At 40.1% G+C, this 18,970-nt stretch overlaps 1 protein-coding gene across 1 annotated transcript in view; it reads right to left on the bottom strand.

The window, feature by feature from the left end:
• Positions 1–1,088: 1,088 nt before the first annotated feature.
• The window catches only part of nr3c1 (nuclear receptor subfamily 3, group C, member 1 (glucocorticoid receptor)), a 28,053-nt gene continuing 10,171 nt past the window's right edge, over positions 1,089–18,970 (bottom strand). The window contains exons 3-9 of the mRNA XM_086311705.1: positions 12,407–12,555; positions 12,065–12,181; positions 11,705–11,983; positions 10,133–10,277; positions 7,640–7,770; positions 7,007–7,164; positions 1,089–5,092 (exon numbers count right to left, since the gene is read on the bottom strand). Of these exons, the coding sequence (XP_086167831.1) occupies positions 4,940–5,092; positions 7,007–7,164; positions 7,640–7,770; positions 10,133–10,277; positions 11,705–11,983; positions 12,065–12,181; positions 12,407–12,555 (1,132 nt within the window). The 3' untranslated portion in view covers positions 1,089–4,939. The remainder of the gene's footprint in view (positions 5,093–7,006; positions 7,165–7,639; positions 7,771–10,132; positions 10,278–11,704; positions 11,984–12,064; positions 12,182–12,406; positions 12,556–18,970) is intronic.

The following is an 18,970-nucleotide window of genomic DNA, read 5'->3' as shown; positions in this document are numbered from 1 at the left end:
AAGCTGAAAATTCTGCTGAAAAGAGGTAAAGAAGCAGAATGTTGTGCTGAAAAGAGGTGAATCAGCAAAATTTCTGCTGAAAACAGATTTCTGCTTAAAAGAGCTAAAAAAGCTGACATTTGTGCTGAAAAGTGGTGAAAAAACTGAAAATTCTGCTAAAAAGGAGTGAAGAACATAAAATTTGTGTTGAAAAGAGTAAAACAAAGTTTTACTGTTAACTGAAAAAAATGTTACCATAAGCAGGATTTGAACCTTGGCCTCCCAGTCTGAGAACGGCTGCTCATCTCACTGACCTAAAACACAGCTCAGCCCAGCGAGCAGAAATAAGTGACCACATTGATAATGTGTTCCATTCATTTCAATGGGCAAAATATTGCAAAAAATGCAATGTGAGGCATTCACACAATAACAACTTACTACAACCAGGGAATGCAGAAGAGCATCTCTGAATGCACAACTCGTTTAACCTTTAAGCAGATGGCCTGGAGGAGCAAAGACCACACCACCAAAAGTGGACGAAAGATTTGAAAAGTATTGGTCTGGTGAGTCTCCTTTTCTGCTGTGACATTTGAATGGCAGGGCGAGAATTTCCAGCACCTTGTTGAAACTACACTGTGAAGCATTAAAGCAGTTCTGAATGCAAAATAGGGTTCAAAGTATACCTCATAAAATCTGTGGTGATTGGATAAGCATCTAATTTTCACAGCTAGATGTGCTCCTTTATTGGCTCTCGGAGTTTAGTCCCTACTCCAAGGTGTTAGGTTTTGCTTCTCAGCAGCCATTTAAAAACAACCACTTATTGGGGCAGTTATTTTGAACCATTATCTTAATTTAAATACTCGCCTGCACTGTAAAGTCACCGGGGAAATTTGACAGAAACTTCACCTTAAAAGTTGCTGACTTTGCCTTAAATTTAGGTTTTAAAAGGCTTTCTTTCCCCTTCTAATTATACTGATCCCACCATTACTGCCATTGTAGAAGGTTGGTTTTTGTAAATGAGCAGCTTGACCAATAAATAAATAAATTTTACATGCTTTTAAATAGGAACAAAAACACAGGTTTACTTCCAGTGAATCTAAGCAGTCAATAAACCAGGTGTCAGAATGGAAAAGCATGTTTATTTGATGAACACGTGCTTGCTGTGAACATGAAAAGTGGCCTTGCACCAAGAATGACCATTTCCACAGTTTAGTTTTACTGCGACGGATGGCAAACATCATCATACACGTCCCCGTTTCGACAAGTACCACACAAAGACGTTAAAGGTTCAAACTTTAATCGATGGAGGAAAAATATCAACAGGATCTCACTACAGAGGAAATAATACAGAGGGGGTGGGGTGGGGGGAGGTACTGAAAAACTCTTTTTTTGGAGACAAATACACCACATTATTTCTTTACAATGGATTATATGTACATATTAAACTGGTTGGAAGCAAAAACAAAAAAAACCAAACGCTCTTTAGAGAAAGCATATACCAGTGAAAGATGATCTGCCCTTGATAATTCTCAAAAGTTAATGTCTGCATATGTTTTTATACAAAATAGATTTTCAAATAATATTTGGGTAGTGCAATTTTTTTTTCTCTTTTTCTTATTTTTATTTAAGATTCAAGCTGGTTGATTACTTTCACAACCAGTTTGCGTGTGAAATAGACTGACTCCTATCCTATTCACAGTATTACACAATCCGACCAAAGCCTCCACGTTAGAGGAAAAAGAAACAAAAAGAACTGTACATTTGTCCTGTCTGCACTTGCTTTGGTCACCTTGTAGTCAAACATCTAACAGGCTGTTGTTTGTGCAATCTGGGTGGACTGATTATTGTTTCCTGAATATCCTGAAAAGCTGGCCTGCAGAGATCAAAGTCAGTCCCCTGTACGTAAATAGCTTATATAGGAAAGAAATGAAGGAAAACAAGAAGTAATGTAATGTTATGCTATGATGATGGTGTTTCTATTGCATATTCAGATGTCCTCCTCAAAAATGTACACACAAGACATTTTTGAGCAAGAAGAGGCAAGTGTGCGATTTTTATCTCTCTCTCTCTCTTTCTATATATATATATATACATACATACATACATACATATATATCTATATATCTCTGTGTGTATATATACCTGTTTAAATGAAGAGCAGCAGCAGTAGAGACTTGGCTACACTGAATGTGAAAGTAACCCAAGATGATTTCCAAATATCTGAAACAAACCTCTCAGAAAAATGATAAGCATCTGTTGTCTGAGCCTCAGTGAGAGTGATGCTGGTGGCAGCAGAGTCATTAAATTATTCTCATATATTAAATTTTTTATCTTTGTTTGTGGGGGTGGGGGAGAAAGGAATAAACATAAAAAAAAAAAAAAAACACCAAAAGAGACATCTGGGGAATCCAAACTTGTTTTTGGTTTTTAGTGTCAAAACGGAGCACAGACAGCTAAATGCTGTGTGAATCAGACAGTTTAAATAACCTGAGAATGGGGGAGAAAGTTCTTTTAGACTTGTCGTGGGGGATAGATCAGCCACTGGACAATTTTACATTTTTCCATATTTAAATACTCAAGTGAAATAAATGAATTCCTCTTTTAAGGGTCACATTCATGTAAAACATAAAAAAAGGGGTTAGGAAACACGGCCGGCTGACTGGTGAAAATTCCCACTTAGACCCCACAAACACACACGTGTGTTTATACATCTGTGTTACATATAAAACTCAGTTATCTCTTACAACAATCCAGTGTCCTGAAGTGCAGATAACTCAGGACTTCCCCCCCTCTATTTAAGACAAATTTATAAGCTTCAAAGTTTGGGCTCATTTCCGCTTCTCATACAATACTGACCGACTTTCAGCATCACTGAAAACAGACAAAACAGGAGTTTGGCACTGAAACAGTTCCCAGAGAATAAAAAGGATCCATTTTGCCTGCTTCCCCAAAGCAGCAACGCTACACTCGGACTGTGACAGGACTCTATGAGGTGACTGTTTTTTTTTTTAAAAATGCCGGGACTCGTCCACAATGGCAAACAAACAAACATACGAAGAACACAAGCAGATGCTGGACACGTTGTCTAGGGAGGGGACGATGCCTGAGCCGAACTGCTCGATACACAAGCCGTCTATCATACAGACTGTTCGTTCTCAAAGGAATACTCTGACATTTTGACCAGTATTCTGTAAAATGTCTCATATCCCTGCAATGAATATGAAGCTGCCGGCACAGAAAGAGTGTAGAGAGGGGAACATCTGGCATGGTTTCATTTAAAAACAATAAGACTGCCAGGACCTTTAACACCTCATTAATACCAGTTAGATTGTGTTTCTTTAGTTTATACAAAAAACTAATAAAAAAGCCAGAAATACCAAACCAGCTTTAAACTCCAGCTTCACATTCACTGTACAGATATGACAGCGGGATAGCTGCATTCCCACAAAATGTCCAGCTATTCCTTTAATGAATACAATAATACATGAGCTTTTAATTAAAATTTAAAAAATAAAAAAAATAAAAAATCCAAAGCAGAAGCTTATTGAGAGAAGAGATATACTGTATGTATCACATCATCTTTACCAAACACACTTTGTAAAAAGAGCTTAAAAAGTGAAAGACAGGTGTTTCTCCTTCCACTTTGAGCCACATTAAAAACCACAGAAATTTCCTGATTAATCAAAAATGACATAAACTTGCAAACACAATAAGAATAAGCCCTCTCTCTTGTGATTGGTAGACGCAGATATCCATCCAACTGTTAGACTACCGGTGAAGGAGCGCGGACTAAAACGAGCACAAAATGGGCTACTTCCTAAAAAAAAAAGCAGCTCTACTTTCCATCTAAAGTCAAACAGGAAAGACAATTTAAACAGTCTTTCTTCACAGCCTTTTAAAGCCTTAAGCAGAGTACAAAGTGCTCAAATCGCACCTAAAGACTCCCGTGTATGTGTGTGTGTGCAGGAGGAAGCAGGCTCTGAGCGTTGTTTAACAATAAGGATCATTTCTACACGTGAGCTGCCACTTCTAAAGATAACATACAGCCACTGGAAAATCAAAAAGGAAAACTCGAAAGAAGTATAAAAAGTACAATCAACATACGATGAAGGTAGACCATGACGGGATAAAGAGTACGGTCGGAAGAAAAATGGCTAAGTGATCATTGAAGCAAAAAAGGCACATGTTTTTTTTTCCCTTTTATAATAAAAGACGTGTGTAAACCTGGAAGAGGTCAGCTTGTGAAAGAAAGAATCCTTAGAACGATGGATGTCTCTTAACAGTCCCATAGATTTGTTTTGTATTTTCCAAAGTTAATTAGCAAAACCAAAAAAAAAGAAAAGCCACTAAATACGCTTTTTAAATGACTATAAAACACACTCTCCCCCATGTGACTGATAAAACATTTTGTTACAACCTCCTATAAAAACTAAAAGTGGAACATACAGTCTAAAAGCCTACCGACGAGCATGTTAAGCTTCGCTACCCTCTTGGGTAACATCAACCTGGGTAATTGTAGAAACTGTCATAATTTGAAAATGTAGAAAATACTATCAGAACCTGTACATAGATATTTGTTCAATCTATTTTAGATAACGTTCTGAATTTGAAGGTAAGAAACCTGAGATGACGTTGATGTTAGTCTAGTTCTTCTGTGATTATCTTTTATCTTACAAACAAGTCCTAATCATTGTTACACACTACATCCTACACTGTTCAACAAAACCAAACCTCTTGTGCTTGCCGTTTCTACACAAACATCTCCGCCCTCTCCCATCAGACCCGTGAGCCACTACACAAGAGTTGCATACGTGCTCCCAAAATACATCATCCGCGCCTGGGATCCTCAAGTCTTCTGGGGTTGGGGTAAGGGTGGTGAGGTGAGATTATGTGGTGGGACTTTTTTTCTTTTTCTTTTTCTTTTTTTTTTTTAAGGCATTGTGTCTGTTACGGGGGTGAGTCATCTCTGGTGGAAGAGCAGAGGTTTGACGCTCCCAGCCTTGAATTTTGGCAACTGGTTGCTGATGATCTCTGCCAGCATCTCTGGGAACTCCACGCTCAGGGATTTATTCACAAAGGTGTAGAAGCAGAAACTCAGCAGACCACCGACCATCTGGAGAGAACGCAAGAGGAGGAAACATCAGAACGTGATTAACATGCAACACATGCAAGTGTTTCCTGAATAATGGTTTAAAACTATGAGTGGCATTTTAAACAGTCCATCAAATATACAAATATTTCCAGCGAGCAACAAAAACTGGCTTGAAAACATTTAAGTCAAAGTTACAGTACAGCTGCTGCTCTCATGTAATTCAATTAACATACACAGAAATACAGCCTGAACTCTTTCTTGTCATTTTCTTAAGTAGTTTGTTCTGTTCTCTGTCAAGATGATCCCTCCCTGCTTTAATAACGCTTATCCACTTTGTGGGGAGGACAATCCATGCCTAATAGAAAACCACAATGGAACACCATCTTTTATGCTTTTACTACACTGGCAGTGTGTTTTTAGATTAGACTGAAAACTGGTGCCAATCTGATGCTTTCTAGATAGTAGTGTGATCACCATACTTTTCTGCTTTTTATTATCCCATCAACAACACTAGCTATAAGTGCCCAGCGTGTTTTACAGGTGGCCTATTTCTTAAGGACATGAGTGTCAGATACCACTGATTGACTGTACATACTTATCCACCTTAAAATATTAAGGCAAACATTTCAGCTAACAGCTCTTTGGGAATCACCTTGTTGGTACAAAAATACTATGTTACTATTATTAATAAAATATTATTTTACAATTAATACTGTTCTGTGTTATGTTTGACATCTTTTAAGTAAAGAAATGGGAACAAATTATGTGTTTTTGGAGCAGGCTGCTAGTAACAAACTGCTTAAAACCCCCATAATTTAAAATGTGTTATTTGTAGACAACACCGATTCATTCCGCGTTTCACTTGTCTGTGTTAAGTGACATTCTTAACTTTCCTCTGAAAGTTGTACGAGGAGTGAAAGTGAATGAAAAAGCAGCCAATGTCCAAAAAACAAAAAAAAACCTTTGAAAAGCCTGTAGTGTTACTGCTCAAGACCAATTTAGAAATTACAAAAAAGTCCATCTTCTTTTAAGCAAAACATAAAGAAATGAGGGATGGATCAAGACTTGTGCACAGTACCCTACACTGGCTGACAATGCTACATGCAAACCTACAAAACAAACTGCACCAGCAATGTGTAGCTTTGATGGTGGGTTCACCAGTTTCACTTCGAGTATTAAATGAGCCTTTTTGTAGTCTTTTTTTTTTTAAGGTCCTGATTGCATTCTCAGACAATTTTTGTGCCGGTATGTTAGCCCTCCACTAGCTTACTCCTTGCTTCTAAAGCCATATCCCTTTCACACAGCTGCTTCTGGTTCACATTCAGCAATCTGATAAAGTAGGTTGAGTTCCTCCTAGATTGGATATTTGGTTTCTGAGTCTTTCGTTAACTTCTGGCATCGTGTTAGCAGAGGTGCCAGAGCAGGTGATCACTGATAAGTGACGGGCGATGTGATCGGCTCGGGCTGCTGGCTTTTTATGCACAGTTTCCAGCTGAGAGTCAAAAGCCAGACACTGTTCGTTAATACTGTCTAAAGTTTATTTTCTCCTATCTTTTCTGTAAGTGGCGGTCCATCTGCACTGGGGGTTAGTTCCAGTTTGTTCCCCACAAAAAGGTGCTTCTAGTTTATTATGAACCTCAGTGAGTGTCTTTGATATATCACACTCTCTTAATTGTCGACATTAAGCAACTGAGCAAACCCTCCACAGATAGTTTCTGATCAATTTTGCTGCACTTTAGGAAGTACTATCAAATCTGTACTTCTCTGTTTTGTATCACTGAAACAAGTCTCCCTCAAATCTCTCTGCACTTTAAAATGATTAATCTGATTAGTCACAGATAACAGACCATTGTTTAAGGATTTAGGGACTGCAGATGGTCAATAACGACTTGCTGGCACGGATAGGTTTTGGGATCATGTGCTCAGTCTTTGTACCTCATGCATGGAATCCAGCAACTTGGTGAGCTGATAGAATCGCTGCCAGTTCTGGCTGGAGTTCTCCTCACGCTTCACAATGGCTTTTCCTAGCTCCTTGATATACGACATGCGAATCTCATCAAACACTGCTTGGCTCTTCAGGCCGTCCTTTGGCACTGTGGGAGAGGAGGACACTCAATGTCACCATCTTGGAAATAAAATCAGGGGAGTGTGCCTCACTTTTACTGCCCGTGTCTCACGCTAAAGCCATCACACTTCCAGGTTTAAACCGCAATCACGGAAGGGCATTTTAAACACCATTAACTACTTAAAACATCCATGCTGTGAAGGACACAAACAGCACCTAATGACTATCCAAATAGTCTACAAGGCAGAGATCTAGCTCTAAAGACTATATAAATGTGTTTAAGTATTAAATGTAGTCTGGCACCTTTAATTCTGCAGCACTAAATGATCACACACACCACAATGCAGTTTTGTAAACTTCTGTACTCAATTAAAACTACGTATTAGTTTAACTGAGAAAGTGCTGAGATGTGCCTTGTGCATCCATCAACATTGTCTATAGTATTGGATTGAGATAATGACTTTTGTAACATAGGTTCAGCTGCTCTCAGGTGGAAGTCTGACCTGTGCTGAGCAGCAGCAGGACCTTCATGCACAGGTACTCATCGTGGGAAACCTGCAGCCGAACAAACTCGCTGCAAATCTTCAGCATCTGCTCAAACTGGTCGGTCATGTAGGGCAGCTTCATCCTCTCCCTGGTGGGTTCAGACAGAGACATTTCAGAATATTTCTCCTGTTGTGCTACCTGTAATATTTCTGTACATTTTATGTCCATGGTCATGATGTAGAAGGGTGAAAATCCATTTTTCCATTTAGTACAGATCATTACAGTGATCCATTTATATTGTGAGTTACACCAAAACATGAAAACCTCAAAAATAGGATATAGAATAAACTATCTGCTTCTATTAGATATTATTCTAAGGAAGGTATTTTAAAGGGGTAATCTCTGCTGAGGCTAGTGTCCTAACTTCCAGTTGATAAGTGATCCTCCTGTGCAGTGTCTTCTCGAACACATGTGCTGCCTCTACACCAAGCTTTGTGAAATACACCTGGGCAACGTTTGCGACATGTCGCTGACAAACAAACTTGAGGTTACTGGTCCTTTAACCTCGGTTCTCTGATAACATGATTGATGTTTATGGTGAATGCTCTAACAGCATTACCTATAAAATGAGGGTAGTTCAATATCACTCATCATTCAAGATGAGCCTCTCTTTATCTCTGCTACTCTCTCTTCTTTCAAGGTAAGACAGCTCACAGTGGAGTACAGTGACACTTAACTTATAAATCCCGGCAATGATTGACTTCAATACAATTTCATCTTGTATAAACAGAGCCCAGGAGGTGTCATTCCCCTAAAGGAATGAGCACAATGACACACAGGTAGCTGCAGTCCTTTGCTAGTTAACTTACATAATCCGGTGAGAGAGCCACTGTTTAGTAACAGGCTTGCCAACATGGGGTTAGCCCATGAAGCAAACAACTGATCCTCATGTGCAAGGCTTAAGGCACCAGTATTCCCCCCACATTTGATGCTTCGCACGCCACTGCAACGTCGTCATGCAGTCGCTTCTATTTATGTCTGCTGTCAAGGTGAAGGAAGCTACCACAGCACTCTCCCGAATCATAAGTGCCCACACTCAGAAGATAACGCCACATCAGCGCCAGTATAGGAAGGGAAGAAGTTTAAACCAGAATCAAAGACTTTACAGTCCCAGAAAGTCTCACAACACACCAACGTGCTAGCAGCATAACCGCCGTGTTACAGGGGCCATGGTGAGCATAAAAACAAGCATTAACCCCAACAGGCTTGGATGTCTAAGTTAACATGATCCCACACCTGGCTGTATGGCGAGGACTAGACGGTGACTGTCAGAGAGGAGCCATGATGGCATCTGATGATGAAGGTATTCAGCTGGACAGTTAAGGCTTCAAGTTGAAAAGGAAAAAATTGTATCACCCGAGTATAGTTGGTGAGTGCTTGTTCACAGTTGGTAGCTAGGTGAAATTTGTTGCAAAGAGGGTGCTGCACCAAAAACCTCCTTGTGATTGTTCTGGCTGAAAGCTGTCGCCAGCATGGTAGATTCCAACTTGTGTGCAAACAAAAGCCAACTATTAGCTAAGTAGTAGGGGCTTGTGTAATATACTTGGATATTTATATTGAGCCATTTGTATATATTGGAGCTCTGTTTACGGACAAATCTGCATCTTTCATACAAACTACAGGTGACCGTGGCAATCAAATCGTGGTTTTTAGTGCAGTGCTGTATATCTCCTTCACTGCCAGCAACTTCCAGTGACCAATTCCCCACTGGTTTAGGAATATGCTTCTTTTTTCCCCCCTTTACTACCGTTGGTTACCAGATCTCTAGGTCTGTGTAACTGGTACAGTTAAACAGTCAGCTGAGAGAGGCCTTCTGGGTAAAATAGGAAAAGAAACTTAAATGACATCTGATACTGAGCTATCCTCATTTATAGGGAAGCAGCATGATTTTGTCTCCAGTACTGTTTGGGTAGATAAAAAAGAGGGTATGAAGACAATACTAAGACAGCGTTCCCCATGGCGGGACAACAAACAAATGTTTGAAAGAGATTATTTTTGGCAAATTATGACAAAAGACAGGCAGCAAATGAGGTTTGTTTGGAGCTGACTAACAACAGAAAACACACCCTCGTCAGATATTAATTATGATCATGCTAATTTTAAGCTTCTGATTAGGGGGAGAAAAATGAAAAGCAAAAGGCCTATTATAGCCCTAAGCACGATAGCTCTGACAACGGCTCACTGCTCTCAGATTCTATAAGAAGGATCAGACACAGATTACTAGTAAGAGCAGGCAGACACAGTTTGAATGTTGGTAGATGGGACACACAGCAGAGAGCTGCTCTGATACACTTCAACAAGCAGATGTTTGTGCTTGAGTCACCTGGTCATCTATGTTTTTACTTTAACAATCCCGACAGCAGTGACACATTATTTCACTTATTTTAAATATACACCGGTCTAGTCGTCCTTTAGGTATCAGACGATTTAGAATGCTTAGCAATACTTACTCATTGATGACGAGGTCTGGCGCAAAGCAGAGCATGTTGCCGTTGCACTGCTGGTAAGACCTCCAGCCCAAACTAAAAGTCATGAGGAAGAGCCAGGAGTACTGCAGCAGAGTCATCTGGTCATCCAGGTGCAGGTTCCTGAAACCTGAGGGGAAGGACGTGGAAATACCTCAACTGGTTTTCAAAGCAGTCACGATATAAAATAATTATATTCATTTTCCAGAGGTGGTCTGTGGTTTACAAGTAAAATGCTAAACAACTGTTTGCACAGACTTTAAAGAGGCATCACTGTTGGCGAACACACAAGACTATGCTTAACACGGAAAACACCCAGAGTGACATTTGCTTCAGAAAGACAATAGCAACCAGTGAAGCTGTGGTTAATACCACAAACATGATATTTCTGCATTAGCATGTAAAACAACAAAGAAGCTTCTCCTCATAACATAGCTTAAAATGTTAATAAAGGACATAGTGGAACTGTCATTAAAAACAGGTATTTTGGAAACTACACTGAAATAAACTACATGGAGTTACAGAACATGAAGTCCTCGTTACAAAGAAGAATCTACATTTGAGAGTTTGGCAGTACAAACAAACCGCAAAGACAACAGTTCGCAGAGATGTGGAAAAAGTGATAAGGTCAGATGAGTCATCTGTCACTATATTCTCTGAAGGTGGGCGAGTGTACGTGTGGTGCACGCCAAGAGAAGGGCACAGTAGGGTTGTGCAGATGGTCAAAGTGACTGATGATAGCTCGCCAATCAAGGCCATTTTAGCTCATTTTCCCTTTCATGCATTAAAATACCATTAATATGATGTTCAGCATAAATCTACTTATTTCAACTAATTAGGCTAAAATGAAATGTTGATGTGTAGACATCTCTTCATGCTGAAGTGAGAAACAAACTCATAGATGTGCGTGTTTCTCTCTCATTTGTTGCATACTGATTTGGTGTATGTGGGCCACTCGTTGTACTTTAATGGAGGGTGGATCGCACTATCCTAACCTCTACCCTAACCCTTAACCTCCTCTGTGGGATCCCACAGGGTGACAATCAGACCGTCGAGCAAAGAGGCCAGCCCTACAGAACAAACCTAAATGCTTGACTGCAACAGTTCTGGGATTTGCTGGTTCTGTTTAGCTGTTGGGGGCATTTTTGCTGTTGTGGTTTGGTTCCATTTGTTCCCTTAGTGGGCACAAATCAATAAAATGTTCTTCTAAGTGTTTGTCTTTTCACCGTAATTAACACCAGTTGAACACCAGTGGGAGGTTTTGTAGCAACATGTCAAACATGCCAGACTCTTTACCACCATCATCGAAACACCCAAAAATGGAATATCTTTGGGAGAAACGATGATCTATCCCCCGAGTAGCATTACAGAGACTTGAAGCTGTCCTGCTTCAATTCAGTTTTATTTATATAGCGCCAAATCACAACAGTCGCCTCAAGGCGCCTCAAGGTGTTGGTGACGACACCTTACTAAGACCCTTCAACTTATCACCTGTCTTTACTATTTATACTTTACAAATTCCCCACCATAAGCTTAATCACACCAAGCACCACTAACCTGGCAGGGCCTTGGCCCACTTGACGGCAGAGATGACCTGTCGGCCTCCAAGCCTGTTGAGGGTGGTCATGAGGCGGGTGGAGTTGTCGGGCAGGGTGCTGTCGTAGCCAGCGTAGATGGTGTCTGGCTCTATCGCCTTCAGCAGGGATAACATTGTTGGAACGAGCTGAGGCATGCACTTGGGTACGAGGGAGCGGGTCTCAACTGGCGGTGAAGGTGTAACCTCTGGTGGGTTGCTCTGCTGGACGCCCTTTAACCGATTCTTCTTTAATTTGCGAGCTTCGGGAGACATAACAGGGGTGAACAGTTGCAAATAAAACAACTCAAAGCATCTGAAATATCCATGCGGGTGCTGCATACCTTCCAGATTCATGCCTGCCATCAGACACTTTCGGAATCGGCAGGCTGGGCAGTTCTTCCTCCTGATTTTGTCTATTATGCAGTCATTCCTCCCTGCACACAGGTAATTATGTTGCCCTGCAGCACACAGAAGAGAAGATCCATGTGTTATTTACCTTAAATGTTAAGGCAAACACTGCAGGCTAAATCTAATGAGGTGTTTCATGGTCTTTTAAAACATTAAGGCATCAACTTTAACATTATAACCCCTGTATTTGAGCTAACATGAGAGGCAAACACTAGTAATTACTGTGTAACAGGAGGCAATAAATACACAAATGATGATATTTTAGGGTGTTGCACCTTCTACTGCTCTCTTGAAGAAGACTTTGCAGCTGCCGCAGGTGAGAACGCCATAGTGGCAGCCTGAAGCCTCATCAGAGCACACCAGGCAGATTTTATGAGTCCCGCTCTTTCCTTGTGTGGAGGATGTAGCGGTGCTCCCTTCCTGCCTGGAGATAGAATTGGAAGAAGCAGCATTTTTATTTATTTATTTATTTTTTAATAAAACACAATTTCACACACAGTGACATCTCGCTAATGTAATTTTACTGCATGCCAAAAGTGTTTAAACTGATTCAAATCAAACAGCTGCAAAACACAATCAAATTCATGTAAAATTCACAAACTGCGTGTTTACACAGTGCTATTTATGCAGCCTTGTCCTATCCAGAATTGAGCTGTAGTTCATATTTATAACTCTGTGCTGAAGCTTTGAAGCAAATAAAAAACAATTTACATATATATACACACACTCTAGTGACTATTTTTGTAAACTCTGGTTTGATCTCAGCATCTTGAGTGAAGAAAACTTTAAAGTCCCAGCCCTTAAAACCTAAATTATCTCAACATCTGCGGTCACATCCTAAATCCGGTGGTTTTCATCAAACAGCCCTTCTTCCTGTGATTGAACCGCAAACATTTCCAGACCCGGTCAATACTGGTTAAGAATGCACTTGCTCAAAACCGCCACTAGAGGACTTTGCTGCATTCATGAACTTTTCTAACCCAATGGCCACAGCAATGACAACGCCCACACTGAGAGGATATGCAGCCTGAGACGTGCAATAACCGTTTCTGTCCATATGTTTACACATCTGCTGCTGCAATGAAAACTATTGTATTTGACAACAGGTTCTCCTGAACACCATCACTGCACACAACAAAACACTTATTGAGGTTATTGGCAGAGGACTCAAGTTCACTTTTTGTTATACAACATGAGGGTATTAAGATGAAAGCAGGCATTCATGCACTTTCAATGGACAGCGCAGGACCGGAAAACCTGAGTAAAACATCAAAGCATCAAGTCCAGAAGCATTCATAAATCTTGTTACAAAAGAAAGGCAAGAAAACCAAAGAAGCACGAGATCTGTGAAAGCTAAGCTCCCCTGACAACACACTGTGGCCAATACATGTCAGTTTTCTATAATCTGTACAACTGTGTGATTGTTTCCGAGCTTTCATTTTCTCCGTCTTTCACCGCACTGTTTTCTTACACCTCAAACTCAAACCAGTGTTTACTTCCAAATCTCGTTTTAATTAGGAGAGCCGAATGCCGTATGTTACGTAAACAACTCCCTTCTGGTCAGCTGTGAGCGGTGAACGCAGCTTAAAGAGAGTGAACACAGCCACTAAATTCACGAGTAAGCCAGGAAACCGGCATTTATGATTATTTTGAACTTAAAAACAAATGTTTTTAAGAGTAACACGAGCAGGATTTCAAAATGTTTGAGGTAGACTACGCAGAAAGAACATTATGATAAATGGGCATGGTGCAATAACAACTGTTTTTTAAGCCCTGAAAACCAGATTTATCGTCCCAGCTTAAAAAAAACAATGCATCCCAGCTTAAGTAGGTGCATTACTTGTATAAATAAGAAACAATCAATCATTCATTTGCAACAGTTGAAAAGGGAAACAAGAAATTACCAGCAAATCCACATTCAACAAACCAAACAGTGGGGTAATGGTTTTGCAGTATGTTCCCACTCTCATTATCCATCAAAGTTACACCAAAGAAGTGACTACTAAGCCTAGAGATATTTATTTTTTAACTGATTTAAGGCTGATGTGGGCTGCACTTTAAAAGAAATATTAAAACTACATGCCCGTATTATAGCTCAGTATGTGTGATGACAGAGAGCAGAGCCTCCCTCATCCCTCCGTCTTTTCAAGTATTCACAAGAAAAACTAGTTCTGCTCAGTTATGCTTTAAATCAAAGGCATCACCTTGGTTGAAGGGTAATAGAGATGGCACTATTATCCTGTTATTCTTCAAATACTGCCTTAAACGCCAAACTGCTGTCAAATGACTAGGAATTGACCTTTTACGGTTTGCACTGGACCTTGTTTGTTTATTACTGAAAGGAGCTCCACTTTGCAAAAAGCGTTGCATTTTTCACCTGTTTGTACATTATCACATAATCCCTCTCATGTTATTAGCGTATTCTTCTTTGATTTTTATTCATACACATTTTGGACACTAAAATGGTTGCATAAAGTTTTTTATATTTTGGATAACATGATTACCATTTACGTATCAGCAATACATTTGTATTGTTTTGATGATGTTCCCTTTTAATCTGCCAATACAAATATTTAAAATAGTCACATTTATGTAGCAGCTGAAGACTTTAATAAATTCTGATATTCACTGCTTTCCAGATCAAGGGTCCAAAATACTGAGGATCCAAAATGTTTCAACATTTTAATTAAAGTAACTCTTGACAGCAGGAATGAGGTGTTAGTGCTGATATGATGTGTCGGGCTATTTCCATATTTGACATTGCATATTACCAAACATCTCCACTTTGGTCTGATCGGTCCAAAGGACACTGCTCCAGAAGTCTTATGTTTTGCTAGATGCATCTTTGTGAACCTAAGCTGTGCAGCCATGTCATTTGTCAAGAGGAGTTTTCTCCTGAAACCCTTCCAAACAAGCCATGCATGTTCAGTCTTGTTATAATTTTACTGTCATGAACTTCCACTTTTAATATGTCAAATGGCTCTAGATGGCTAAAGAAAATGGTAGCTCTTGGGTTTTTTGCAGTTTCTTTGAGCATTGCACTGTCTGACCATGTGCTGAATTTGCAGGGATTTCCACTCTTGGGAATATGGTTGCACTGTGTTAATGCACACCTGAATGTTCCTTATCAGCAAACTGCCTGAAGGTCTGCTTTTATAGGGATTGTCACACTTGACAAGTACATCTGATTAGCAACGTCTGGCTGCTACAAACTGTCTTAATTCATATGAAAACGATAAAACTGTAGTTAATTTTTAAGACGGGATCTGGAGGTGGCATTAGCAAGTTCTCTCTTTGCAATAAAGTCCTGTAACAACATCCAGGACACATCATGTCTTCTCAACCATAACTTCTTGATGTACTGTCAGGATGCAAAAACTACACTGCTCTGCTTCCAAAACAAACTTTGCAAATAATCTTTTAGTTTCGATTTGTCTTGTATTTTGAGAAACAAAACTAATAACAGTGGGACCTGAAATTTTGCAGAAATCCTATTAAGGTGGATTGCTCCACTGGAATTTTTCTCAATTCAATCCTAAATGGTTGGATTTGAGGGACTTGATGACTGACGTGGAATAACCTTTGCATTCATTTGGGATCCCAAAGTGAGCCAACAGAAAGTTATATTTTCTAGTGCTGCTCACTTTGCCCTCTCTGCAGTTCTTCCAAACTAACACAAACAAGCCAAGGTCGGGGTATGTCCTTGACCTTGACTGGTTTTAACCTCACTGAACTTTGGTTTATATTTATACACTAACATCACCTGAGAGGGACGGTTGCACCATCTCTACTTTAACAACAAGATAAATTTGCCAACCATGTAATAAAAAGAAAATGTGACTTCATGATGCATTCAAGTGCGCATTGTAAACCCCAAAATTCATCCTGTAATGACCACGCATCTTTTTACACTTTATACCCAGAGCACAACTCATAGCCTACCAAAGTTAAGGTGACCCTAGTTAAGTAAACAATATTTTCACATTACCACTGAATCAAATGTGAAAATGATTGTTAATCCTCAACAATTTCCAAAATGTTTTACTCACTCTGCCTTTTCCAGTGCATTGTTTAAAAGTTTAACCTTTAGCACTTTTCAGTAATAACAGCTTGTGGCTGCTTTCAACAAAAGCTCTAACCTAAGCACAAAGAAAAAACAAAAACAATAAGCAGAAACTCTTAACAGATGTATAAATATGTATGCAAATATTCAGAAGAATGCCTCCAAATAACAATGCTATCGTTTCACCCCTGCTGGATGTGTTAAGAAGCTACGGTTTGCCAAAATGTGTCCTGTAACAAAGTTATTAGGTGATAATACGTCGCTATTATATTTGCAGCCTGTTCCAAGCTTTAGAGTTTAACACAATGCTTCAGTGTGGCTATACCAACACACTATACTGTAGAAAAATATAAAGAACCAAATATAAAGCCAGGATGCTTTGAACAACAATGCTATATACAGTTTTTTCCCATATTAAGCTAAAAATCAAATCAATATTTTCTGCTCTCTCCCTTTAAAACATCACCAGTTCTCCACACAGGCTGAACTACAGCTTTACTGAGGCCTATAGATCTGAGAGGTCATGGCTGTGTGGGGGAAATACCATCTGCTGCACAGTTCGCTGTTGTACTTGTCACTGAAGATAATGTTTCATGATTCGGGTCTATGTTTGAGGTTTGTGCCACAGCATTTTGGATCACTTATAAGGCCTCTGGATCGTACTGCATGATGGGTAAAAATAAAATAAGACCACGAAGCCCCCAAATGAGAGTGTAGTGGCCTGCACGATGGGCGGTGGCTGCTAATGAGTCTAGACTGATGATGATGATGATGTCAGAGGGTTTGTCCTTGACTGGTCCACTGAGATGGTGTCAGCAGAGCAGCTTTACTAGAAGGCTTTGGACTACTGGCTTAAATCCAAAAACTGCTGCTGGTAAATGCTTGCAAGAACGACAACAATGTAACCCTGAAGAGAAGTTGTGGCTGTCTATGACACTCTCAAAATCTCATTGTGAAATCAGCTGATGAAACTGAACTTCACCATAATATGAGCTGCAAATCTGTCTTTGTGGATTGTCAGATGCAAACCACTCAAAGCTGCAAGGCAATGTGGGGAGACCAAATTTCCTCTTTCTGAAACCATCTGCTGAAGTGCGTGCTCACAATCAACAGGAAGTTCTTGCATTCCCTCTGAGTGTACTCTCGGTCAGAGCTCAGACGCAGAACAAAGGCAGAGACACCCTGAGTGGGGGCTCGCCTTCAACACGAGCAGCGCTGAGAAAGTTAGCTGCTTAGGAGCGCAATCAATGAGCCTGGGCGTTAAGCAGGCAACACACTTGTGCTAACGCAGGTGTCCCAATGCCCTGCTTAACAATTCATAATCCCCTTTAAGCTGCGTGCATCACAAGGAACTTGGCAGCCCCCTACTCTCTATACTCCACTGTCTGCCCATTCAGATTATCAGTTATTCTTCTTTTGCAGATGATAAATCATTTGAAGCTTTTCTTACACATATTTTTCTCAATCAAACTACTTGACCTACTTTATAACCAACCACTGCAAATGAGTCATCGCACTGAAAAGATTATGACCAATCATTTTACTGGATTTGTCAGCCTCACTTGTGATGGTTGCTTTATTTTACTGGCAATTGCAGCTACAAATATGGATTAACATCATCCCACAAACATCTCATCTTCATCAGACGTTTGGAGCAGAGCCGGTAGAAGTGTATGAGGAAGTACACCACTGAAATATAGAGGAGAACGGTTTGTGCACTCTGAATCGTTCTCATATGCAGAACAATTAAAGAGGTTTTATGAGTGAGTGGCAGGATTTTTTTTTTCTTTCTGGGCTAGATGTTTCAAAAATATCTATGATGTATGGTGTCTAATAATAACAGTATGTCTTTATACATACTGGTGCTACGCCTTTACTCAATGAGGCACGCTGTCAAGGTACAGTGAACACGTGAAAAAGCATACTATTTCGGTTTTTACATCTACATCAAGTTTTCTCATGGCTGTTGCTTTGTTTCATCATACAGGCACTCTGGATTGTCCCTCTGTGTCACTGTCCACAAAGGGCCACTGTCTTCCTCTTCGTGCTAAATCGGTTTCAATAACAGTGGCAGTTTGTAGCCCAAAGCAGCAACTACTGCTTGGCTTCGAGCACCAGAAGAGGAAATTAGACTCAACTCGCTGCTAAGCATAGGAAGAACAACCCCCTAGGATCCGAGTTTCCATACAAGTTTCCATAATAGAAGCTGTTCGTACGTGTAGGTGGGAGGTAACTTCCTGGCTGAATGAATTGGATACTGTAATACCTTTAACTGGGTATTACTGGATGTGGGAGGATCCCATTCCCAAAAGTTTGACTTGCTGACTCAACAACTTCACTGAAAGGAAAAAACAACAACAACAACAACAACAACAAAAAAAAGCACATAATGCACAGAGTTAACCTAGCTGTATCCTCTTATCCTCAATATGGGGAGTTTCTGTAAGCCTATTCAGCATCAAAACTCAACAAAGAGTAAATATAGAAAAAGCAGCACTGTGGTTACAGGGGAATGCAGTAATAACGTGAAAGAGACTGGAATGGCTGGCATTTGATCTGGTGCATTCACTCGGCGCCAGATGTGGGGAGGCGGGAGAGAAAGTAGGTCAGAGGAGTGAGAGCTTCACGGCTGTGCTCTGCGGTCTGCCTTCCTGCCTCGGTGCTCATGACACACCCACATGCACACATACATGCGTGCACCTACACATTCATGAATAATACACATAGTCCTATGGGCTCAAAATGTGGTCATAAATATTTTGTACTTGTAAAAAAG

The sequence above is a fragment of the Aulonocara sp. 'chitande type north' Nkhata Bay genome, linkage group LG2, assembly GCF_057382095.1.
Source record: "Aulonocara sp. 'chitande type north' Nkhata Bay isolate Kocher_YH1m ecotype deep benthic linkage group LG2, A_spYH_male_GT1.1, whole genome shotgun sequence".
Taxonomy (NCBI): Eukaryota; Metazoa; Chordata; class Actinopteri; order Cichliformes; family Cichlidae; genus Aulonocara; species Aulonocara sp. 'chitande type north' Nkhata Bay.
This window is presented reverse-complemented; position numbering and strand designations above follow the sequence as displayed.